This window comes from Dipteris shenzhenensis, chromosome 19 (assembly GCF_047967505.1).
Source record: "Dipteris shenzhenensis isolate YYH24624 ecotype China chromosome 19, Dip_SZ_1.0, whole genome shotgun sequence".
In the NCBI taxonomy this organism is placed as follows: domain Eukaryota; kingdom Viridiplantae; phylum Streptophyta; class Polypodiopsida; order Gleicheniales; family Dipteridaceae; genus Dipteris; species Dipteris shenzhenensis.
Window position 1 is genome coordinate 56,121,249 of NC_141614.1, and position 27,217 is coordinate 56,148,465.

The 27,217-nt window shown below is 44.8% G+C and overlaps 1 protein-coding gene across 1 annotated transcript in view; it reads right to left on the reverse strand.

Annotated features, from left to right (window-relative positions):
* LOC147890670 (Integral membrane Yip1 family protein) overlaps positions 1 to 26,604 on the reverse strand; it is a 45,481-nt gene extending 18,877 nt beyond the window's left edge. The window contains exons 1-5 of the mRNA XM_087390968.1: positions 26,375 to 26,604; positions 22,131 to 22,170; positions 21,867 to 21,947; positions 21,533 to 21,722; positions 11,334 to 11,601 (exon numbers count right to left, since the gene is read on the reverse strand). Coding sequence (XP_087247094.1) covers positions 11,334 to 11,601; positions 21,533 to 21,722; positions 21,867 to 21,947; positions 22,131 to 22,170; positions 26,375 to 26,428 — 633 coding nt within the window. The 5' untranslated portion in view covers positions 26,429 to 26,604. The remainder of the gene's footprint in view (positions 1 to 11,333; positions 11,602 to 21,532; positions 21,723 to 21,866; positions 21,948 to 22,130; positions 22,171 to 26,374) is intronic.
* Between the last annotated feature and the right edge of the window lie 613 nt (positions 26,605 to 27,217).

Sequence of the window (27,217 nt, forward strand, 5' to 3'; positions counted from 1 at the left end):
CAAACAAACACAAGGTATGTCTGATGTATTTGAGAGCAATATGGAAGTGAAGCAAGGCTGCCCTCTATCGCCTACCTTGTTCGGAATATGCATTGACCAACTGGAGGAACTCATCAATGAATTTGCAGTAGAGAAAGGGTTGCAAGGACCGCAATTGGGGCTTTGGACAATGCTATTGTTGTTATACGCAGATGATGTCGTTCTTTTTGCATACGATCCGGAATCTATGCACAAACTTTTACAAGTGCTTAAGACTTTTTGTAGGGAAAGCGGGCTGCAAGTAAATGTCGGAAAAACAAAGATGATGGCAGTCTGTACCAATCAGCCAGAACACCCCCCTGAGATTACCTTTGATGGACAGATCATTGAGTATGTCAGCACCTTCAAATACTTAGGGGTTGATATCCCGGCAGATCACAGATGGTGGCAATGTATACATAGAAGGATGGACACTGGTTGGGGGAAGTACTACCAACTTGAGAATGATTGCACGCACACCGACACTAGGAACTGGAAAATTCGAAATGTATTGTTTGATGCATATGTAGTGCAGACAGTATTATATGGAGTGGAAGTATGGGGAGGCAGCATTTCAGCCTCTAGATGGAATGATATTGAGAAAATGCAAAAAGCTTTCTTAAGGAGACACCTTGGTGTCAAACCCACTACTCCATACTCAATACTTCTGTTGGAAACGGGAAGGAGACCGATTGAATATCATGCATTGATCAGAGTTATGCAATACCTAATAGAGGTGCAGCAAATGCAACCTGATAGGCTGCCTCATAAAGCATGGAATGCCAGCACAAAGCTTCAAAAGAACTACAAAAGTAAGGTCATCTGCACAGGATGGGCAACCGACATAAGAAAATGGTTCAGCAGATGGAAAGTGGAAGCATATTTGACCATGGCGCCTGAAAAGGTCAACATGCAAGAGTTTCAACTGTCTTTACTGAGCACTTTGCGGAATCACTGGTTGACAAGTGAAAAGAGGTTAAAGCTGGAATATTACCAAGACAACATAAATCCCACATGTTGGTCTACATACATGTCCATAGAGACTCATGCTCAGTCTTATATTAGCACACCTATCCCCCTTCTATATCGCAGAAACATCGCCAGGTTCCATACCAGATCTCATACATTTGCCATTGAGCAGGGAGCTTGGATACACTAGCCTAGACATGCTAGAGTCTGTACCCTTTGTGACATGCAGACAATTGAGACGGAGGCACATGTCTCTACAGTGCCCCCGATATGCACATATCAGGGAGGACTACCAGCAGATACTGGGGGACTCCGCTCAATTGACATCAATTCTCTTCACTGCCTCTCCGGCAGCATTGGGATCTTTTGTCACTCGTCTTTTTACCTGTCGTCGGGAACTCATAGACTCCTGACCCCTCTCCTTGAGGAGACTCTTTTTACATTGTATCGAGACGGGTCCCATGGGTCATTTTTGGCCCCCCGAGGATGCTAATAAATTCTACATCTACTTCTACTTCTACTTCTACTTCTCTTTCTCTCTCTCTGTGTGCAAACACGCTAAGGCCCAGGACAACATGTTGGGCTGGGCCCCCCCGAAGGTTTTTTTATTCATGAGCGATAATCTGAGTACAAGAGTCTCAAAAGCTCTTTTACAAGAATTCCAAAAACGTGAAGACTTTTACAAGAGCTTCAAGCTCATTTATTTGGCAACATGCCAAGTGTCAAAAATCTAATCTACTTTCCTAATTACATGCCACTAGGGGAAGCTCTAGAGTCTTCGAAGCACTTGGTCCCGCGAGTGATCTCCGAAGCACTTGCCTAGCTCCAAATTACTGGATTCTTCAATCCTTCTTAGAACATGCAACCATTAACTAAAGCGCACAACGATAGCACCCATTAATGGTCAGCGCTTTGCATGCAAATAATGATCCATAGACTAATCCTAGTCCCTGTAGGCGTCCCCACCGAGCAAAAATGTGAACGAACCATAGAACACAATTCTTGGTCGACCGAGGTCACCTCTTGGTCGTAATTAAGGGCATGATCATTAGTCAAAGTGCCTTAATTATGGCCGAGTCTCTCCAACCAAAGTTGGCGCACCTTGGTTAACGAGATTAAGCCTCTTGGCGTGAGCCAAGTCTCGTTGACCGAAGTCAACACTCTATGATCGAAGTCAAAACTTTAATTACTTGGTTAACCGTGGTTAACCGTCTTGGCCAAAGCCAGATCTTCCTAACCGAGGTTAAGTATCATTGACCGGAGTTAAGACTTTGACCAAATGAAAGTAACTCTTTGAAGATAATGAAATAAATAAAGACCTCATAAATTAAGATCAACTAATGGTCAACTTATACTTTGACTTTGGAATATTTACAGCCTGGTGACAGACACTGGGGATCTCAACCTGTTTCTCGGCCATCTTGAGTAAAGTTGCCATCTCAGGGGGGTGAAGAACTAGCTCTTGTGGGGAGGAGACAAAGAAGAGATAAAAGAGGATGAGGCTGGCAAAGAATGTGGGAAGGGAGAAGAGGCTGCTCGGATGCTTGCTGCCTGCAATACCTTCTCCATACACATTGAGCCATAAAGTGGCCATACAATTGTACAAGCTCCCACCTACAAAGCTGTGCCTTCCACACAATTTCAGTAACTTTGAGCTTGAACTTGAGCTGGAATTTGTTGTCCAGCTCCTGCTGTGTTTGTAAGCTGCCATTTCGTTTCTCAGGTTCTACTTTCCTTCTACACAGGCTGCAAGCTTCAATCAGTTCCAAGGAAGTGTTCCCAGCTTCCTTTTTCAAAACATACAGCCTCATTTTCAACATCCTGGCAGCTTCTTTCAAGTCAAAAACAGCTTCAGAAAATTCAGCTTGCTTGAGTTCCCTCCCACTCTCTGCTCTCAGCCTCTCTCCTGTCAGCCCTTCCCACTCAGCCTCTCTAAGCCTCTCCCTAGCCTCTCTCCCCTCTCAGCCTCTCTCTCCTCTCAGCCCCTCTCCCCACTCTCAGCCTCTGCCTAGCCTCATCCTCTCCATCTCAGCCTCTTCCTTAGATTCCCGCTCTACCTTTTCCCCTCAACCCTCTCCAATCGTCGGGCGGATCTACTAATGGTTTGAATCGTCCTTCCACCTTTGATTGACGAACAGAAACCCATCCAATCAATCCTTGTCCACTTCCACTAGCCACGAGAACATGTACTTGCTCAAAAGACAAGCTACTAGAGTTGCAAAAGGATGTGAAGCTTGAGAGATCCACCACACTTTTCGCATGCATCCATGGGTCCCACCATTCCAAATCACAAGCTAGGGACTGGATGCTTGCAGCCTTACCTGAGGACCTCGCCTCGCATCTCATTGACATTCGATTATTGGGACGAGGATTTTTTCAAAGTGGCTTTTGAGACTCCTCGCTCAATGCCAGCCCCTTGCCGCTCGGTTTTGGGAAAATTTTCCTCAAGCCCTTCTCTATTAGACTCGACCCAGTAGAGGAGGATTGGTAGAGGACGTCTCTTTTTATCATATTTATAGGTCTGCCCCAAGTGTACCATCAACTTCTTGCCACGATCGAAGATACATTTTGGAGTGGTCACTGTGATCCCCCCCTCTCCCTAGTTTGCCCTCTTCAGTGGCAAAGGCGATCAGATCAAATGGGGTGCCTAGAGTTAGGGTCATTGTCTCTAACCCTAACATTTTTTATGACCACATCATGCTCCAGCGCCCGAATAGCTCTCTTTTCCAGAGATAGCAGGTAGACAAGACTGGTGTCGGATATTCAGACATAAGAATCTTCCGGTCCGGCCAGCAACACTTCCCATACCTACTACTGGCCCCCCACGCTGGGTTCCTATGAGAGTGAGAGTAGCTTCTCTACCACATATAGATCAAGAGGGGCCTCACCCAACCCGGACCCCACCCCTAGTGGGCCTTCTGGCATTCTCGATCATGTCGGCAATAGTGATGCTCCAGACTCTTCTCAAGTTGCGGCTAGCGTTATACCAGACCAGTGATGCTTTTCCTACAGATCTTCTTTGAGGTCTTGATCCCTCATCGGAGCATCTCCCCTCTTCCTTCAGTTTCTAGACTCCTTCATTGATTGAGTGAAGAGGGTGGCTTTTGCCTCATCACCACTTCTAGCGTAGGGATTTTACTCACTTCGGCATCAACCATGTGTCACAGGAACTCTTTTTCTTCCTTGGTGGACCAAGTAGGATTTTGTTCCCTCTATTGTTGAGGACACAGTCATTGGCTTCCTTCTCAAAAGGGCGTCTCTTGGGGCTCTCTTCCTTGAGACTTCCCTACCTAGCTTACGCATATGCCAGGGGACCTACCACCAAGGAAGGTTTTGATTCTGCCACTAGGTCGGGTAAACTGTTCCATCCTACTTCCTCTAGTCGATGAGGATTGTGTTGGAATGGTCACCTCCCCATCTATATAAGCCCCCATATGAGGAGGGCGTGGGGGAGGGAGACCTAGGGCAGAAGATGCCCAGAGAAGAGAGAGAGAGGGGGCTGCCACATAGGCAGCACACAGGCTGTCATGTGGGCAGCCAGCTAAGGGAACACACCTGTAGTCAAGGTGGTTGCAACAGATGGCACCAACAATAGGAGCAGATGGCGAGGCATTCAGCATCAGGATCTGGCCTGGAAGAGGTGGATCTGGAACAGCAGACATGGCGGGTGTCCCAGGTAAAAGGCGCGATGACGTCAGCAATAGTACGGATGTGTACGGGAAGGACATGGTGCCGGCAAAGGGCTGCAGCATGGCGGGGGTCTGTGGGCAGGTGTACAGCCTGCAATAGGGTCTCCAGCAGCAGCAAATGGGGCTGCTAGTGGGCAGTGGCATGCCTTATATAGGGCTGCGCCCTTGCCTTAATTGGAGGGCCAAAGGCCCTAGAAGTTTGGGCCAAAGCACCCTGGTTTTAGAGCCCTTAAAGGGCTGGACCAGCAGCAGACTGGTCGGCCAGTATGAAGCTGATTGGTTGGTTTTTATGACAGGCCCCTGGGCCTATAAAAGGAGGGCCTCCAGCCCTCATAAATCATCCAACTATCCAGCAAGTTCAGAAGCAGAAAGGAGCAGCCAAAAGCCACTCCCTTGGGCCTCACACTGGGGGTGAAGGAGAGTGGAAGGTGAGCTGCAGACTGAGTTCCCTAGAGGCTGGACCTTGGCTGTCTTCTAGAGCAGCAAGGAGTTGTGATCATCATACCTTCTAGAGCCATTCTTGACACATCCCAGCACTCCTGAAACCTCTGATCTGCAAAACAAACACACACCACATGAAAACTGAGCAGGCTGCTCACAACCCAACCATGACATCTACGGGATGTGATCCCGAATCAGGAGATGTCCCCTCCGAGCCACGAGCTGAGCTACTGGCACGAACTCCCAATCAGACCAAACCAGCCTGGTGTCCCATACCACCAGGTGGCGCTGTGAAGCCCTGGATCTGCCACTAGGCCTTGGGCTACGCTAAGATGCAGGCGCGCGTCTACGACTCAATCCAGGAACAGACCTGGCACCTGGGAACGAAACTTGCTCCCAACTACACACTGAGAACTGAACCCCCTGGGCCCCTTTTATAGACTCGGGCCCCGAGCGCCAAAAATAGCGAAGACCTATAAATAGTTCGTACCCTTGCCACTCAACCCGAGAATCAAGCCTGCCTAGCTCTAAGCCTCCCCAGCCTACCTGAGCTAGTCCTGTGTACCTAGTACACGTCAGATACCAATCCGTGCACATGACATACTCCCCCTCCTCTAAGAACTCACTCTTGAGTTCGCTAAAAAACCCGGAAATGTTCTCTGGAGGTTTTGTAATGTCTCCCATGTTGCATCCTCCTCAACACGATCCTTCCACTTGATCTTGTATTCCGTGATAGATCGATTGCGAATCTGTCTGTCACGAAATTCAAGAATACACTCAGGTTCGTGTGGAATAAAAGTCAAATCTGTAACTTCTATAATCTCGTGAGGAGAAACAAGTTGATCATCCGCACCCAATACTTCTTTCAGTCTACTGACATGAAAGACTGGATGTACTTTAACATCAGGAGGCAATTCTAGTCGATATGCAACTGGTCCAATTCTGTGAATGACCTTGAATGGGCCACAGTATCTGGGGGATAATTTCGGAACCAAACCAGTACTTAGGCTCTTGGATTCCTTCGGAATTCGCAAATATACCATCGTTCCTTCAGAGAACTCTCTAGGTGAACGATGTCTATTAGCATAAAATCTGTCCCGATCTTGGGCACTTCTAATAGACTCCTTGGCAAACTGCAACATTTCCTGCATATCTAGCAAGAAGTTCTTAGCAGCATCATTTTGAATTCCTTTTAACCCAACCATAACTGGTGACTTAGGTTGAAACCCGTACATAAGCATAAAAGGACTGTAACCAGTACTAGAATGCTTTGCACTGTTGTAAGCAAATTCAATCATAGGTAGATAATCTTCCCATGAAGACTGTCTCTTAGATACATATGCCCGAAGCATGTCTTCAACCAACTGGTTGACCTTCTCTGTACTGCCATCGGATTGTGCATGATCCGAGGAACTCGTACTTAGAGTAGTTTCCAACTTCTCAAATACAAGTGTCCAAAAGTTACTTGTAAACTTTAGGTCCCTGTCACTCACTATGTCAAATGGCAAACCATACAGCTTAAACAAGTGGTCCACAAACTCGTGAGCCAACTGAACAGCTGAAATAGTTGTTCTAGTAGGTAAGAATCTAGCCATTTTTGTCAAACGGTCGACTATGACCCAAATGGAGTCATGACCCTTGCGCGTTCGAGGCAAACCAGTAATAAAATCCATGGAAATACTTTCCCATTTATTACCCGGAATCTGTAATGGCTGTAATAAACCCGCGCTTCTAAGGCGTTCTACCTTAGTAACCTGACAAACTCGGCAACCTACTACATAGTTTTCAATAAATGCACGCATCTTAGGCCAATAAAAGGTATGCTTCACAAGAGACAGAGTCCTATGTATACCTGGATGTCCAGCACTAGGAGCATCATGACACTCCCAGAGAATCTTGGATTTAAGGTCCGGAACATCTGGCACACAAATCTTTTCATTCCGGAACAGCAAGCCGTTCCTAATCATCCACTGACCTCCCGCCGCCTGTACCATAGGTGGCACAATCCCTGAGTTCTGGTTAACCATGGAGCTCCCATCCTGGACTCTCTGCCAATAAGAACTGAAATGACTATCAGTTGCGTATAGCCCTCTCAAGGATTGAAATAGGTCTGAGGATATTTCCGTAAATGACAGAGCATTTACAAACTTAACTCGACTTAAGGCATCCGCACTATTCAAGGAACCCTTACGATAACGTATTTCGAAATCAAAATCCTGCATTAATTCTGCCCATCTAGCTTTCCTTCCCCTCAATTCTGATCCATCACACACATACTTAATTGACTGATGATCAGTCAATACAAGGAACTTTGAACCATAAAAGTAGTGTCTCCAAACCTTAAGAGCATACACTACAGCATAAAGTTCCTTCTCGAGTGTGCGCCAACGATATTGAGTGTCGTCTAGCTTCTTACTCTCGAAAGCTACAGGTCTGCCCTCTTGGAATAGAGCTGCCCCAATCGCATAATCACTCGCATCGGCCTCTAAAACATAAGGCCGGGTAGGATCGGGTAATGCAAGAACGGGTGCTTCCTTGATAGAAAACTTCAAGGTTTCAAAAGCCTTGTTCATTGCATCATTCCAAGAAATCGGCTGAGTAGACCTGCGTCCACGACCTTTCAATATGTTTGTCAGGGGTGCCATGATATGTGAATAATCACGCACAGACTTCCGAAGAAATACCGTAAATCCTAGGAAAGAACGGAGTTGTTTCACAGTCTGAGAGATAGGCCATTCTAAAACCTTCTGGATACGATCCAAATCAATGCTAATACCTTCAGAAGAAATCTTGTGTCCTAAGTAAATGATCTCCTTCATAAAGAAGTCACATTTACTCATCTTGGCATAGAGCTTATGCTGTCTTAGAACAACTAAGACAACCCGAAGGTGTCCTATGTGATCCTCAAGCGTTCGACTATATACCAAGACGTCATCTAGGAACACTACAACAAATTTGCCGAGAAAATCCCTGAACAAATCGTTCATCATCTGCTGAAAAGTAGCAGGAGCATTGGTCAAACCAAAAGGGAATACGAGAAACTCGTAATGACCATACCTAGTTCGGAATGCGGTCCTATCTATGTGTTTAGCATAGATAGGGATTTGATGATAACCCGTACGCAAATCAATCTTAGTGAAATACTTCGCTCCGGCCAAACGGTCTATCAAATCATCGGAACGAGGGAGAGGGTATCGATTCTTAATTGTCACTTTATTTAATTGTTTATAATCGATACACATTCTCCAGGAAGAATCGTTCTTCTTTCTTAGGAGGACAAGGGCACCCCAAGGTGATTTACTTGGGCGGATATAGCCCATATTCAGATAATCATGTAGCTGGGTAGCTAACTCATCCTCCTCTACCTGGCTCATCCTATAAGGTGGTACACTGATAGGTTGAGCCCCTGGGACTAAGTCTATGCGATGATCTACTGCCCGTTCTGGAGGTAAACCTACCGGCAGTTGAGCAGGGAATACATCCTGAAAACTATCTAACAACATTCTCAATTCCCGGTGTTCAAACACACTTAAATCATTTTTGTTTATTATAGAGACAATAAATGAAGAAAGCGGAATCAAAACACACTGATAGACATCATAATGAGAATTGTTTAATATATTCCGAAGCTGCATCACAGATACAATAGGTCCCTTAGAAGAGGGAATTTTATCACACTGAATACAAAATTGGGTGTCCTTATCTACAAAAGAAAGCGTATGCTCCATCCATCCAATCTGAATATTGTGGGTTTTAAACCACTCTATTCTGATCAACAAGTCTACATGCTCCAGATGCATAACATAACATGTAAGAGCCCCTGTGTAGGCTTGAATCTGGATAGGAAGCGCTTCAACCTTGCAATCCCAAAACTGCTTCCCAGCTGGAAGCTGCACCTCATAGGTGTGGTCGCTAGGTACTGTGGACAGCCCCATCTTCTGCACAAATTTGTAATTAACAAAGTTGTGAGAGCTGCCCGGATCAAAGAGAATGTGAACCTGTTGGTCCATAACTTCTCCATAAACTCGGAAAAGATCATGGGAACCAAACAACGAAGTATTGAAAGTACAATTACAAGAAAGTGGGCAGGTAATGACATTTACAGAAATACCTGTCATCGAGACTTGGTTCGCTCCCTTGGCTGCGGTACGTGGACCCGCCTGGAGCTTCGGTCCAAGCACCAACTTTTGGTTCTTGCGCTTTGGACACTCATTCTTGGTATGGCCCCGCTCCTCGCAATAGAAGCAACGTCCTTCTTTCTTGAGCCTCAAAGTACGAAGGAAACGGGTTTTACCATTCTTAGCCTGAGTCAAGTTTTTCTTGGAGGCGTTGTCCATAGACTTCATCTCCCCAGTACCGTATGCTGAAAGAACTTGCGTTTGTTCTTTCCACTCGTGTCGAAAACTGTAGTTGCCTTGGCACCGGCCATGGTATCATCATATATGCGCGCATAATTCATGGCCTCCTGCAACGTTGTGCATTTGTTGTTCTTTATCTGCAACTTGTATGAATCTGGCAAACCATCCACGAAGAAACCTAACAAGGTCACTGGATCCATCTTAGTGGCCCTGGTTTGTAGATCCCGAAATCTTTGAAGATAAACTTCAAAGGTCAAGTTTAACTTTGACATATCGAGGGCTTTAAGCTTGCCAACGATATCGTAATCATCCTCCTTCTTCAGGAACTCCTTCCTGAAGACCCCTTCGAAATCTGTCCATGTATCGGGCTTAGGCTGGAGTTCCTTCCACCATAGCAACGCTTTACCTGACATGAAACCCGCTGCAAGCTGGATCTTCTTCTCATCTGGGTATGGGTGGAACTGAAAGTGTACCTGCCACTTGTGTAACCAAGAGCCAATCCGTGCACATGACAATTCTCAAGCAGGTTGGAGCAATGGAACAGCTATCTTGGGGCCTACATTCAGGAGGACCAAGGGGACCTGTGTGCTGAAGACAAAGCTTGGCAGGGGCTGCCCACCTAGGCTGATTCACAGGCAGTAAGGTGGAGAAGAACACACTGGACAGAAAGTCTACAGACGCTCGAGGTGGAGCACGCGGGCTCGAGTCTAGAGATAGCCAGCAGATAGGAGAAGTACCTTGTGGTAAGATCAAAGGACCACACCATTGGTGGGACTCTCAATCTATCTCTTTTGTATTGTGTCCATAGTTTTGGACAGAAATATATTATTTTGGTAGTTTCTCTATCTGGCTGGTTCATTGTCTATTGATGAGTCTGCACATCTATTTTATGCACATAAGTTAAGAAGTTTGTGATTCCACATCCCACACGCACACTGTGTGAGCTCCTGGGCATTACTATCAGTCTTCCGCTGTGCGTACCCTCTGTTGGGTATTTTCTAACAGATTGTTAGTTGGAACATTCAAGGGACTCGGTGGTGTGCCTCATCATCGTCGCAGGCAACTGATCCGCAATCATCTTCATCTAGGGTGTCACTGGTGGTCCCATTGATATACTCTTTCTTCAAGACCACAAAATGGATGCCAAAGATAGCTCAAAGTTAGGTAAATTACTTTCAGGTCATACTTTTAGTCTCCTGCTTTAGGCACGGGGGAGCCGGGGAGGGGGGGGGAGGGGCAGACATGCATATCAGTCTTAGATTCTTTTCTTCCCCTTGTGGTTGGACACGGTGTCATTATGCCCTCCAGAGCACAGTGGATCTTTTTATTAATGGGTGGACATAAGATTGGTCTTATTAACCTCTATGCCTCCAACAACACAGGAAACCGTGTCCTTTTCTAAAAGGAACTTCTCTCTTGGTCCCCCATTGCAGAGTCAGAGATTATTAGAGGTGACTTCAACATGGAGAGTTGCCTTTAGACAAAAAGGAGGGGAGAGAGGGTGGCAATCATGCTTTGGAAAGAGCATCTTAGGATGCCTTTCTTTTTCAATAGTGGCAGAGATGCTTGGACAGATGATGCCTTTCACAATTTGCCATACTCTCTCCAATTTTCATGGTTGAACAGAAGGGTGCAGATGCCCATCCATGCAACAAATCCATTAGCATATCCTCAATGTGTCCTAATCTCAAGCTACACGAGGATTTTCATCAGCTACAGAACACAATCAGAAACTTTTAAGTACTAAGGATCTCCTAACAACGAGCGACATTCACAACAAAGTATAAAAGGAAGAAAGAGATGATTCATGAAAGTGCTATAGAAAAAACACATGTTACGTCCTCGGAGAGAGAAGTACCGAAGCTGGAATGAAGATGAACAAAGAGTAGCCATACAAGCACCATAATTGGACCAGACCCGAAGTCACGCCGAAGTAGTTAAGGAGAAAATATAATGCCAATGGCACCAACACTGCATATCCATAAAACATGCCTGCAGACCAGGTGACTTTGTTGATATCATACTTCCATGCATCATCCTTCAACCTATGGGACAGATAAGCTGCAAAGTTGCCAAGAGCTGCTGCAACAAATATCAAAGTGGTACAAATCCAAAAAGGCCCATATCTGCAAAAATAAAGGACGATATCGTCTTCAATTTTGTCAGCATCAAAAGTGCAAACTGGCAATGTGACCCTACTTGAATAAGGTTTTTGAGTTTAACAACAACTAACGTTTAAAGGCATATACATGATCAACTGTCAGTGAGTGCTCAACGAAAAACCTAACAGCTGAACACACGGGACTAGTCATGTTTTTTCCCATCAAACAGTAATATATGTAGCATACAGCCATGGATATCATCATCAATAAACTATTCAAAAAAAAGTTTATGTTTACACAACACACTGCAAAAATTGATATTCAACCAAATACTATAAGAATTGCATTGAACAGTAATTAAAAAGTCCCTAAAATCCATTGCAAAAACTCATAGCGGGTCAACCATCATGATCGCCAGGGACTTAGGCGTGAGATGGCAATGCACCCTATTGATGGTTTGGTGGAGTTCCACTCTATGGGGTGCTTCCTAAACCTACACTTTCATACTTACATTCAAATAGATCCGGCCAAGAGTACAATTACTATTGGAAAACCTGGGTGTGTACCCTAATTGACCTGATACTGTAAAAGACCTCCCATGCAATGGAGAACATAAACCAAAAGATTCTTCCTTTGATTTGCATTCTTCCATTGCACGGGAGGTCTAATACAGGATCAAGGTAAATTAGGGTACATGCCTAGATTCTCCGACATGGTAGCATTTCACATCTATCCAGTATGCAATCCTCACATACAATTTGAGTTAGTCTTGAGCATGTATTAAACAAGGTTGAGAACCTTTGCATGAAGATCCTTTCCTGCATGAGGAATTTTATGCTATCCCTTATAGTGAATTCCAACAGCTTGACCTTAAAACTGAGTCTCTTGAAAACAAAATTACCCACCTCATCGACTCAGTTACTAATTTAACTATTTATTGAATAAGTGGTTTAGACTGATAATACAAGTCGTATCATGAAGCTTCCAAATCAGCTGTTCATACTGAAGATGGGCGAAGATAATCGATAAGTGGACATCTAGTCAAGATTAAAGTGTGGAAGGCAACTGGCTGATGTTGGTTAGAACGTGGCCAATAAACAGTTGGCAACCCTCATGCTCACTAAGTTGCCTACAAGCCTCACCGAAATAGCGACAACCCTTATACCTGTAGAGAGATCAAAGGCATAGACCTTTGAGGAGCTTCGTGCCTTATTAATCAGGAGAAAGCAAATCGGATGCTATTTCATAATCATGGCAATGAAAGGTATTTAATCCTACCACAGGGCAAGAAGGAGAAAAGCAAGCCTGATAAGGAAGGTAATGAGGCTTGCGAGGATGAAGACTCTTTTCACAAGAAAAAGAAAGAGGTTCTACTATTACATCGTGCTTTGACATCCGATGAAGGATTGTCAGACGAAATAGGCTGATCAAAACAAAAAGGAGGATTAATCCAAGGAAGATGTACCTGGAAATCAAAAATTGAATGTGGCCTTTGAAAAGCTATTCTCATTGGTTATCCCAAGTAGCCCTGATAGTTGGGGCAGGGTACCAGCCCAGCCATAGCTTGCAAGAGCCTCGCTGAGCCATCAAGTCGCGTGCCAGCCTGCGTCAGCCTGTTGCGCACCTGCGCCAGCCACCGTACACTGGCTGCGTCAGCCGTACCTGCGTCGCCATCTGTCCGTACATCCGTACAGCTGCGCCAGCCCTGCGTCAGCAGCCGTACGGCTTACGTCAGCCGACGTACGGACTGCGTCAGCAGACCGTACAGCCACGTCAGCAGTCCGTACGCTGCAGGATTCCGTACGTTGCATCCGGCAGCGGGTTCAGCGAGATTTCGGGATTCGTGGGCTTCCGGTTCGCCAGTTTCCAGCATCTCCTTCCGTCAGCTTCTCTTGGGACGGTTTTCCTCTGCTCCATTCTCCTTTTCGCTTCGGTTCAGTCAGTTATTTCTCTCAGTTTCTGTTCAAATCAGATTTCAGTTATGTCTGATTCTGCAAATCCCGAGTTCACCAAGGGAGAGCAGGATTTGGATTACACTCCTGTGGGAGAGGAGCATCAAAGTCTCTATGATGACCTGATAACAAAAAAGGCCTTCAGTGAATTTATGACTGCTCTGGATGGAAAATTCGAGCAGGTTAATGCAAATCAAACGGGGTTGACACAACAACTCCAGGGGATTCAAGCGACTCTCACTCTTCTGGTTAGCACTGTGCAGGCACTCACGCATGTGGATGCCATGGCTTCAGTGCTAGGCCCGAATATAACTCCAGACCCTTTTCCAGGAGATCAAAAGTCTAGAACGAAGGAGGTAGTTGACACTTGGTTACACAAGTGGCAGGTACACTTTCAGTTCCACCCATACCCAGATGAGAAGAAGATCCAGCTTGCAGCGGGTTTCATGTCAGGTAAAGCGTTGCTATGGTGGAAGGAACTCCAGCCTAAGCCTGATACATGGACAGATTTCGAAGGGGTCTTCAGGAAGGAGTTCCTGAAGAAGGAGGATGATTATGATATTGTTGGCAAGCTTAAAGCCCTCGATATGTCAAAGTTAAACTTGTCCTTTGAAGTTTATCTTCAAAAGTTTCGGGATCTGCAAACCAGGACCACTAAGATGGATCCAGTGACCTTGTTAGGTTTCTTCGTGGATGGTTTGCCAGATTCATATAAGTTGCAGATAAAGAACAACAAATGCACAACGTTGCAGGAGGCCATGAATTATGCGCACATATATGATGATACCATGGCCGGTGCCAAAGCAACTACAGTTTCCGACACTAGTAGAAAGAACAAACGCAAGTTCTTTCAGCATACGACTGGTACTGGGGAGACGAAGTCTACGGACAACGCCTCCAAGAAAAACTTGACTCCAGCTAAGAATGGTAAAGCCCGTTTCCTTCGTACTTTGAGGCTCAAGAAAGAAGGACGATGCTTCTATTGCGAGGAGCGGGGCCACACCAAGAATGAGTGTCCAAAGCGCAAGAACCAAAAGTTGGTGCTTGGACCGAAGCTCCAGGCGGGTCCACGTACCGCAGCCAAGGGAGCGAACCAAGTCTCGATGACAGGTATTTCTGTAAATGTCATTACCTGCCCACTCTCTTGTAATTGTACTTTCAATACTTCGTTGTTTGGTTCCCATGATCTTTTCCGAGTTTATGGAGAAGTTATGGACCAACAGGTTCACATTCTCTTTGATCCGGGCAGCTCTCACAACTTTGTTAATTACAAATTTGTGCAGAAGATGAGGCTGTCCACAGTACCTAGCGACCACACCTATGAGGTGCAGCTTCCAGCTGGGAAGCAGTTTTGGGATCGCAAGGTTGAAGCGCTTCCTATCCGGATTCAAGCCTACACAGGGGCTCTTACATGTTATGTTATGCATGCATCTGGAGCATGTAGACTTGTTGATCGGAATAGAGTGGTTTAAAACCCACAATATTCAGATTGGATGGATGGAGCATACGCTTTCTTTTGTAGATAAGGACACCCAATTTTGTATTCAGTGTGATAAAATTCCCTCTTCTAAGGTACCTATTGTATCTGCGATGCAGCTTCGGAATATATTAAACAATTCTCATTATGATGTCTATCAGTGTGTTTTGATTCCGCTTTCTTCATTTATTGTCTCTATAATAAACAAAAATTATTTAAGTGTGTTTGAACACCGGGAATTGAGAATGTTGTTAGATAGTCTTCAGGATGTATTCCCTGCTCAACTGCCGGTAGGTTTACCTCCAGAACGGGCAGTAGATCATCGCATAGACTTAGTCCCAGGGGCTCAACCTATCAGTGTACCACCTTATAGGATGAGCCAGGTAGAGGAGGATGAGTTAGCTACCCAGCTACAGGATTACCTGAATATGGGCTATATCCGCCCAAGTAAATCACCTTGGGGTGCCCCTGTCCTCCTAAGAAAGAAGAACGATTCTTCCTGGAGAATGTGTATCGATTATAAACGATTAAATAAAGTGACAATTAAGAATTGATACCCTCTCCCTCGTTCCGATGATTTGATAGACCGTTTGGCCGGAGCAAAGTATTTCACTAAGATTGATTTGCGTACGGGTTATCATCAAATCCGTATCTATGCTAAACACATAGATAGGACCGCATTCCGAACTAGGTATGGTCATTACGAGTTTCTCGTATTCCCTTTTGGTTTGACCAATGCTCCTGCTACTTTTCAGCAGATGATGAACGATTTGTTCAGGGATTTTCTCGGCAAATTTGTTGTAGTGTTCTTAGATGACGTCTTGGTATATAGTCGAACGCTTGAGGATCACATAGGACACCTTCGTTGTTCTAAGACAGCATAAGCTCTATGCCAAGATGAGTAAATGTGACTTCTTTATGAAGGAGATCATTTACTTAGGACACAAGATTTCTTCTGAAGGTATTAGCATTGATCTGGATCGTATCCACAAGGTTTTAGAATGGCCTATCCCTCAGACTGTGAAACAACTTCGTTCTTTCCTAGGATTTACGGTATTTCTTCGGAAGTCTATGCATGATTATTCACATATCACGGCACCATTGACAAACATATTGAAAGGTCGCGGACGCAGGTCTACTCAGCCGATCCCTTGGAATGATGCAATGAACAAGGCTTTTGAAACCTTGAAGTTTTCTATCAAGGAAGCACCCGTTCTTGCATTACCCGATCCTACCCGACCTTATATTTTAGAGGCCGATGCGAGTGATTATGCGATTGGGGCAGCTCTATTCCAAGAGGGCAACCCTGTAGCTTTCGAGAGTAAGAAGCTAGACGACAATCAATATCGTTGGCCCACACTCGAGAAGGAACTTTATGCTGTAGTGTATGCTCTTAAGGTTTGGAGACACTACTTGTATGGTTCAAAGTTCCTTGTATTGACTGATCATCAGTCAATTAAGTATGTGTGTGATGGATCAAAATTGAGGGGAAGGAAAGCTAGATGGGCAGAATTAATGCAGGATTTTGATTTCGAAATACATTATCATAAGGGTTCGTTGAATAGTGTGGCGGATGCCTTAAGTCGAGTTAAGTTTGTAAATGCTTTGTCATTTACGGAAATATCCTCAGACCTATTTCAATCCTTGAGAGGGCTATACGCAACTGATAGTCATTTCAGTTCTTATTGGCAGAGAGTCCAGGATGGGAGCTCCATGGTTGACCAGGACTTACGGATTGTGCCACCTATGGTATAGGCGGCGGGAGGTCAGTGGATGATTAGGAACGGCTTGCTGTTCCGGAATGAAAAGATTTGTGTGCCAGATGTTCCGGACCTTAAATCCAAGATTCTCTGGGAGTGTCATGATGCTCCTAGTGCTGGACATCCAGGTATACATAGGACTCTGTCTCTTGTGAAGCATACCTTTTATTGGCCTAAGATGCGTGCATTTATTGAGAACTATGTGGTAGGTTGCCGGGTTTGTCAGGTTACTAAGGCAGAACGCCTTAGAAGCGCGGGCTTATTACAGCCACTACAGATTCCAGGTAATAAATGGGAAAGTATTTCCATGGATTTTATTACTGGTTTGCCTCGAACACGCAAGGGTCATGACTCCATTTGGGTCATAGTCGACCGTTTGACAAAAATGGCTAGATTCTTACCTACTAGAACAACTATTTCAGCTATTCAGCTGGCTCACGAGTTTGTGGACCACTTGTTTAAGCTGTATGGTTTGCCATCTGACATAGTCAGTGACAGGGACTCAAAGTTTACAAGTAACTTTTGGACACTTGTATTTGAGAAGTTGGAAACTACTCTAAGTATGAGTTCCTCGGATCATGGACAATCCGATGGCAGTACAGAGAAGGTCAACCAGTTGGTTGAAGACATGCTTCGGGCATATGTATCTAAGAGACAGTCTTCATGGGAAGATTATCTACCTATGATTGAATTTGCTTACAACAGTGCAAAGCATTCTAGTACTGGTTACAGTCCTTTTATGCTTATGTACGGGTTTCAACCTAAGTCACCAGTTATGGTTGGGTTAAAAGGAATTCAAAATGATGCTGCTAAGAACTTCTTGCTAGATATGCAGGAAATGTTGCAATTTGCCAAGGAGTCTATTAGAAGTGCCCAAGATCGGGACAGATTTTATGCTAATAGACATCGTTTACCTAGAGAGTTCTCTGAAGGAACGATGGTATATTTGCGAATTCCGAAGGAATCCAAGAGCCTAAGTACTGGTTTGGTTCCGAAATTATCCCCCAGATACTGTGGCCCATTCAAGGTCATTCAAAGAATTGGACCAGTTGCATATCGACTAGAATTGCCTCCTGATGTTAAGGTACATCCAGTCTTTCATGTCAGTAGACTGAAAGAAGTCTTGGGTGCAGATGATCAACTTGTTTCTCCTCATGAGATTATAGAAGTTACAGATTTGACTTTTATTCCTCACGAACCTGAGTGTATTCTTGAATTTCGTGACAGACAGATTCGCAATCGATCTATCACGGAATACAAGATCAAGTGGAAGGATTGTGTTGAGGAGGATGCAACATGGGAGACATTACAAAACCTCCAGAGAACATTTCCGGGTTTTTTAGCGAACTCAGGAGTGAGTTCTTAGAGGAGGGGGAGTATGTCATGTGCACGGATTGGTATCTGACGTGTACTAGGTACACACGACTAGCTCAGGTAGCCTGGGGAGGCTTAGAGCTAGGCAGGCTTGATTCTCGGGTTGAGTGGCAAGGGTACGAACTATTTATAGGTCTTCGCTATTTTTGGCGCTCGGGGCCTGAGTCTATAAAAGGGGCCCAGGGGGTTCAGTTCTCAGTGTGCAGTTGGGAGCAAGTTTCGTTCCCAGGTGCCAGGTCTGTTCCTGGATTGAGTCGCGGACGCGCACCTGCATCTTAGCGTAGCCCAAGGCCCAATGGCAGAGCCAGGGCTTCACAACGCCACCTGGTGGTATGGGACACCAGGCTGGTTTGGATCTGATTGGGAGTTCGTGCCAGTAGCTCAGCTCGTGGCTCAGAGGGAACATCTCCTGATTCGGGATCACATCCCATAGATGTCATGGTTGGGTGGTGAGCAGCCTGCTCAGATCTCACGTGGTGTGTGGTTGTTTTGCAGATTAGAGGTTTCAGGAGTGCTGGGATGTGTCACATGGAGCCTCATCCTCGTGAAGAAGTCACATCATCTAGGGAGAGCATAGGCTCTTATCGGTATGAGGTTGGATAACAAATTACTTCATCACTTTGACCCCACTGCTTCAGCCACGGAAATAAAAGCCAAGTTCGAGAATCTTTACGCCACATCTACTGGACTTGATCGGCGAGCTATATCTATTGTTTTGCATGATCTACTTGAAGTAATAGATAATGGTTAGTAATTGTCATGGGGACGTGATGGCGAAGTGATTAAACTAACCGCTACTGAATTTGGCCTAGGGATGCCGGGCTACTGTTTTTGCGTTAGTTTCATGCACAACCGTCAAAAAACACGATCCTAGGTGTGTTAGTCAAAGAAGTACTTATCGGATGGGGACGCCACTTTCCACGCAAGTCAATACCACCTAGGTTGCAATGCATGCAAAGTATTGTGCCCATCGGATATGCTTTGCATGGTCGATCACGCATTATACACCGTTTTTCCCTTAGTATTATGCACCACCGTCAAACAACGCGCTCCCAAGTGTGTTATCCGAACAAGTACTTATCGGATGGGCGTTTTCATTATCTGAGGCCATATTCTCAATCGCCTGTCTCCTAGCTCCTGTCTGGTGCTATGCGCACTGAATTCTGAGGTTGCTGCGAGCTGGAATCCTCACTTTGGTGGACGAATTCATGGCGGATTTGTTGCTGATTGCTGGACGACTTCTCTTGTGACCTTTTCTGGTGTTGGAAGGCAGTCAAGGACAGCTCCCTCCTGCCAGAGTCTGCTATCTACTGGTCGACCATCCTTTGAGGCTGTTTCGAGTTGAAACAGGCTCCATTTGCTGGCCGAATTCTTGTCTTCTTCTTCTGCTTTGTGCAACTGCTACTCTTGCTGAGTTTTGGAAGGTTGGATGCCCTGCCATTGGCCCGGAAGAGGATTGGGACACTGGTTGTGATACTCTCTTCCTGGGGAAGCAGTGGCAAGCCTTGGACTCAATGATGGCTTTGATTTGTGTGGATGCATTGCTTGGCATGATGTTGAGTTATTCCGCTTGTGATATGCTTGGCTACTGAAGGGAACCAAGAGGATAGAGTTGGTCACTTGCACAGCCACGGGTTGGCATTGTACTGGGTTGCACCTACGGGTGAGTTCATGAAGGGAGTCCCTTGTAATTGAACTAACTAGTGAATAAATAAATACCGCAAGGGGCGCCAAGTGTTGGGGCCAACAGGTGTCACTGTGTATGCTTATTGAATAGGGGCATTCTAGCCTCCCTGTTTCTCTGATTCAGTGATGCTATGTTGTGGAATTGTATGCTCTCAATAATGTATTTGGCAATGGCAATGGAATATGATGGTTGTATTTTGGTGTTGTGAGAGACTAGAATAAGATATACTGCCCTTTGTCAGTCAAAGGCTGGTTACAGTAATATTTGGGTACTCTGCCCTGGGTTGTTTCCCAAAAATGAATGAAATAAATTATGTGTGTTGTGTCAATAAAGGTCCTCTGCCTTGGATAGTCCTCCTAAAATGATATATTGCTTTTTATATTTATGGTGTGTGGCTCTATGTCCCTGATTAGTCCCTGGAGCCAAGAGGGGGATGTCCTGTGGGAGCCATGTATTGGCTTTGATAGGTCTATTTATCAAGCCTGGCATGTGAGTTCCAGGATGTTGGTGCATTAGTCTCTTAGACCTCTAAGTTGGCCATGCATCCATGCATGATGAGCCTCTAAGCCATGTTAGTTGAGCCTCTGAGTCTACCATGGTCACTAGCCTCTAAGCCATGCTCACTTGCCTCTGAGTTAGCATGGGAGCCATGTCTAGTTCCAGACCATCATTGCACAGTTTGATGCCCGTCATTGTCATATTCTGTTCTTGGTTCCATCCCAGTAGTCACTCACCTTTCCTCCATGGGGGGGTGTTAAAAAATGGAGTCAAGATGAGTCAGTTTGGTGTGTTCTAGTGAGTTCTAGTGTGAGTTCTAGTCTAGTGTGTCCTATGGATGCCACATGTCACATTGGGAGTTATCTCATATGCATTGGTGTTCATATGTGTGTGTGCTCTATATAAACTTGTCTAGTGTCAAATCAATAAAGTATCAAGCCTACAAGCTCTTTGGTCTACATGTGAGTACTTTTGTTTTGGTTCATTGCTCTAGTCATTTCATTTCCATTTCATTATGTCTCTCTTTGAGTATCACTATCTTTCTCCCTAGCCTATCCTCTCTCTCTCTCCCACTCCACCATGTACCTTCAAGGGGGGGGGGGGGGGGGGGGGGGGGAACTCTAAAGGTAAATGTGCCGGGCTATGACTAAGCACACCTTTTGTCTTTGGTTTTGCCCATCTACGGAGCAACACATGTTTATTGTTTTTACTCTACTATGCACCGTTCATTATCAGTGTCTGCATCTATCTCTATCTACATCTGTGTGCACAAAGAGGGAAGGAGTGAGATTTGAACTAAGCATTCTGTGTTTCTTGGGCTACGCTTCTATACACAATCTTCCCCTGCGGGACTGTTGGCTACAACAAGCCACGTCCACCTCTGTTTTCTAACATATTTTTCAGCTGAGAAACGTGTTATTCTCTGTCAATTTGAATTTCCTCACAAGAATTGTACTCCACCCCTTTAGGAGTGTTTACAGTAGCAGTCCATCCCATCTAAATATAGATTTTCAATTTTATGTTTAAGTCTCATGCCCCATTTAGTATCTTGGAAGTGGGTAACCTCTTTTCCTCTGTTAACTTTCATAATATTTCACATTGATCCCAGTTTTAATATGTACCAAAGCCTTACCACACACTATTCAGCTATGAAATTGCCGAAATTGTATTTTAACATGGAGCAGTATGCAATTGAAGCAACACTTACATATCAGGATTGTGGCCAGTCTTCTCAACAAAATTTCCGCGGTATGGCAAAAGAGAATCCCGAATCCTTTCCAAAACATCAGATGTGTCTACATTAAAGTATGGCCTGAACTGAGTAATACTGAAGAAACGCATCCAACCTCTTGGTTCACCATCTTCTTGAGTTCCTGGGCCTAATTTTGAAAAGGAATCTGCCATACAACAGCATATAGAGTAAAACAACAGTCAAGAGTCTTGAAAGCATCTTAAGGTAGCACTGATTATATATATGAAGTCAACTCTATGTTTTATTAGCAGCAATACTTGATGCTATATTTTGAAATGTAAACCAATACCATCGACGTCAGTTGGAGGCTGAAACGATCCAGTAATCTTGCCTTGAGTTTCACCCGATGGAAACGTTTGTAGTTTTGATTCTACAGATGTTGAGACAGGACAATTACTTGGGTCTCTACTATGTGCATGGAATCCCTCAAAACATAGAATAAGCAAAGCTACAACAAAGTGCTTTACACGAAATTTACGCAAGGAAATTTATTGTTTTGATTGGACATGATATTTAGCTGGAATAAAACTTTAAACTTTCCAAAGACAAAAACCTGGAAAAGGTAAAACCATATGATCGCCCCCAACCGCAACCTGTTGAAAAGAATCACTTTAGTTCAAGCAACCCTGCATTTATTGAACTCCCCTAATCTAATTCATCTGTATTGCTGTAGTAAAATTAGCTTAAAATGTCTTTTTAAGAGGGCTATCTTGTGAGCCATGGCCCTAAACAGCTGACTATTCAGTAAAAGAAACAATAATCACGAAGCACAAACAATCAGCTGACTAGTAAAAGAAACAATAATCACAAAGCACAAACAATTCCAGATGATGCCATCATCACTCCATCATTTTTATTGGCATAGTTTTCATACATCCTTAATAGCCACTCTCAGCTTGAAGGATCTTCTGAATATAGGAACATATGCTGCAGATTAAGCTTGAAGGGCTGCCTACCTAGGCTGAGTACAGGCAGTAAGGTAGAGAGAACCATTCTGGACAGAGAGTCTGCTATATACCTAGATGAATCCAGGAACATTCCCAAACTCATCCTCTAAAAACACAACATAGTGCAGTTTCAATCTCATGATAGTCACAAGGTTGAAAACCATAAACTCCATCATGCATAGCAGGGACTAGCTACTATGACATCCCCACTGACATCATCAGCGCCCAACAGTGGGTGTAGACCATAGTATAAAAATATGCTCTCACACATACAAATCCACACACCCACACATACTTGGGGATCAATTTATACAAAGTCTTCGTACTGAGTTTCTGTCAGCACTCCGGAGGTGAAGGGCAGACTCAGCCATGATGAAGGCTAGCACTAAAGGAGAAGGCTAATCAAAAGGTAGTCCAAAATCTCTTCATTCAAGCTACAACTGCTTGTGAAGTCTAAACATTTTCATTTTAGTCTCTCCCCAACGAGCATCTAAATCTAAATCTAGCTGCTCGAGGTGGAGCACGTGGGCTCGAGTCTAGAGATATCCGGCAGAAGTACCTTTGGTAAGATCAGAGGACCACACTCATGGGACTCTAGTTGTATCTCTTTTGTTGTGTCCATAGTTTTGAACGGAAATATATTATTTTGGTGGTTTCTATATCTGGCTGGATTATTGTCTATTGATGAGTCTGCACATCTATGTGATGCACATAAGTTAAAGAAGTTTGTGATTTCACTCCCCACACACACTGTGTGAGCTCCTGGGCTATTCTATCAGACTTCCGTTGTGCGTACCCTATGTTGGGTGATTTCTAACAGAGCAGTGGACTTTCTTCTAATACAGGTGCATATGTTTCCTACATCAGACATTAGTTGCTGGCATTGCCTGCTTCTGGGTAGAGGTCCAAAGGTGTGGTCCCCCGCAGTGGGCCAAAGTGTAGGGGTTTGTATTTCAGTCTCCTAGACAAAGGCCCCAGAAGTTTTTGATCAAGGTGAGCTTATCCCCAGTCGAACAGTTTGGATGAATCTCCGGGTAGGCGAGTCCAAGATTGGAATCCTGAACGTGTACGCGCCTGCTTGCAGACAACACCACCTTGCTTTTTGGATGCGGTTGACGGAGTGCCTCCTAGATGTTGACTCTTGGATTGTTGGAGGAGGTTTCAACAATCTAGAGTTTGCAGAGAACAAGCAAGGAGTGTTCTTCTCTAAGATGCCAGCAAATCATCATCATGATCCACGGCCGCGACCCTTGGAGGAGAGTGGAGTTCTTCAGGCTCCTACCAACCTTCTTTTCTCGTCTGGGTAGAGAAGGCATGATGGTTTGCTAGAGCGCCTTAACAGATGCCAGTGCTTTCACAGGGGTTGCATGGGTCAGCTCACACGCCTAGTGCGTAACTTCTTATGGGCAAGTTCCAATGGTACAAGGAACACTAGGGCCATAGTTGCATGGCAGACAATGATCCCACCACAAGGCCGAGGAGGGTTGGGCATCATTGACCCAAAGATGCAAAGCAAAGCCCTCTTGGGCAACTTAGTGGTCTGCAATCTCACCCAGGCTCCGAGCCCTTGAAGCTCTTGCTATAGCGAGGGCTTCTAAGGAACATTTCCCGCACAGGTAGGCAGTGGCAGTAGTCCCACAAGTGGGTTTTTTCAGAGGCCCCCGTCACATGGAAGGGCTCCCCCTTGATGAGGAGCCTTCTCAGTGTCTGGAGGCATTTGTCCGAGGGACTCATCCAGGCTAGCCCCACTTGTCGGGAGGAGTTCAAGAGGCAGCCGCTCATATGGCACCCAGAAGTCCTTGATGAGGAGGGACACATGCTAGGGCAGCCGACTCATATCAGCTCGGCACAGTGGGATAGTGGCCCAACGAGGTCTTGTGGGCTTTGGAGGTAGCTTCCCGGAGACGCAGAGGCCAGGGTGCAGGCTCTCTAGGGGGACAAGTGTACAAATGGCAGAGATTGATGCATCAATCCCCGACTTCTGGTGGGCGAGGGGGGTCAGAGGACTCCCCACCAATGGCCTCGATAGTTCTCGAAGACAAGGTAACTCTCAGGATTCAGTTTCTCCTGCAATCCCGTGAGTATTACCATCATAGATACTACAATTTGGGACTAGGAGGTCTATTGCAGGCTAAGACGGAGAGTGATCGCAAGGATGAGATGGCAAAGGATCAGGATAGTGGGCCATTGGTTTAGAGCTTAGACAATTGACCTAGACAGGGCCGGTCTCTTCGGGATGTCCAATGGGACCCGAGAAAGTGATTCTGGCATGCTCGAGAAGGGCACTCAGACAGGATGGAGGAGGTGCCCTTTTTCTCATACACGACCCACATCGCCCGACGCACACATCTAGACGCAACAGCCTTGGCCCCCTCAAGGGAGTACCACTGGGTTGACCAAGACATTCCCCGCGAGGTTATTTCATGTTTTTTGTCTCATCCCTATACTAGCTTGACACCACGGAAGATATTATTTTTCTTCTGGATGGTAGCACATGGAGGCTTGCCCATCGGCCCTTAGTTGGAGCACATGCGAGGATAGTGTATGAGAGACAGTTTCCAACATCACGGCTTGGAACATCTAGGTTGCCCTTTGTAGTCAAATGATGGGAGGTCATTATGTCTCCCAACGGCCACCCTCATCGCCATCTAATAGGGCATCATATTCACCCTACGCGCCATTTAGGAGCGCAGGACTCTAGGTTGTAGAGCGACCGCCAAAAGGCTGGAAGTATTTATGCATGGCACGTTACAAAACTAGGGTAAATATGTGATAAATGACAATCAAAGATATATGCAAAGTGGACAATGAATGACAACGTGGACAATTGGAATGATGGGGGCAAAAGTAGAATGGACATCGGCAAAAAGAAATCGTGACAGTAGTGAAGTATCAAAGTAGAAGATCCAACAACAATGAAAAACACACTCACAAATCCCATCTATTCTTACCCAGATCTCATCCTAGCTGCCCTTAGGCTAATAACCATTGTCAAGACAGCCATCTCCAAATTCCATACTATGCTAGCTCAAGTCTCAACACAGTGGGTGTAAGTAAAAAGCCGGCTCTCAAAACAAAACAAAATCTCAACCTAGGGTATCAGCCTACCCTTGGTGGTTACATCCTTTGGGGACAATACCAAGTAAAGCGTGGCTACATTAACCAGCTTGAAGTCTAGAGCTATACACAAACGAATGATATGTGTGTATGTGTAAGCATCTACTCACACATGGTTTGTTCTAGCAATGCTCCGCTAGCTGATAATGAAGTTAGAAACGAGCGATGGGCTGTCATATTCAGCTCAAGTTCTCCTGCCTGAAACGGTTGAGTGCCACACCATGAGCCAAAATAGCTATAATTTTATAAGATAGTAAAGACATTGAAAACAGTTGCAAGAGGCACTAATTTTTCATAATCTGGTGTGTCCGTACCTTTCTGTTTGCCCACAACGACAAAATAGATTGACAGATCGAGGAGCTAGGCTCGTAGAAGGACCATTCATAGACGCTAATATGCTATTGCAATTGACACAGTACAAGTTGGCTTAAGGAGTTTCTAGAATGCAAGCCTAATCAGCCAAATAGGTTAAGCTGTTCTCGTCTACTCTGATGTGTAACGGATCCGCAGCCTATCACCATCACCGGAAAACCAGAGGTCTGTTGATAGAGCAGATCTTTTCACATCACTTATGGATTAAAAAATGCAGATCTAACATTTACATGATGAAAACCAACTCCACAAAACTTTCGGCGACAAGATAACGGTCTCATGTGAAGCAATCGAAATTGCATCCATGTAGGGGGGCGAATATTTGTGATAGTTAGATCTTCCAGGACGAAGCAGAGCATACCGGCACAGATCCGGAAACGTTTTCAGTGCCAAGATGTGCATAAGCCGTCGACATTGTAAAGAGACGACGATTGCAATTCTATTCGATATCGACGTAGCTACTGCAACAGCTGCTTCTTCAACTGAGCCGAAAAGATTTTGATGAGGATGAATGATGATTACAGGAGCGCTTCCACTGATGGCGTCTGGAATCCGGATCTTTCATGTGAACAAAATATTACAGTAATAGAATAAAAATTCATGGCACCTTACAGTAATAGAATTAAAATAAATATTACAGTAATAGAATAAAAAATAGTTTTTAGGCTTGGTCTTGGCTGCCCATTCAGTTGTAGAAATTCTTACCACATGGACTATATACGTGGCCATCTACAACTGCCCGTGGCCCATGTTGAGAGGTAGCGAGGGGCTTCCCGACAGAATCAAACACAAGCAACCAACTCATGTGAGCAAATACCCACCTGCCTAAGCTCCCTCTACTCCACAATTTTGAAATGAGGCTGAATTTTTATGAAATTTTGAAAGAATGAGGCTCAATAATACAATTATTGATGATTGATTAAGGACTTAAGGTTATGATTACCAAACTAAAGTCTAAATGAAGGGAGAACACTCTTAGCATAATCGTATAGACCCTAAAGGTTATCTTGAATTATGAAGAAGGGAATTCCTGTCTTTATGACATTCTTAATATGGTTCATTTTTATTGGAGTATCTACCTTAGATCTTTCTTCTTCTTTGCCTTGCTCAACGTTCATAGCTAGGCTTCCTTGAAAAATTAGGCTGCTTATGAAAAGTGCATGAGCAATGGATAAGTTTTCAAAATTCCATTATGTGTGAACAG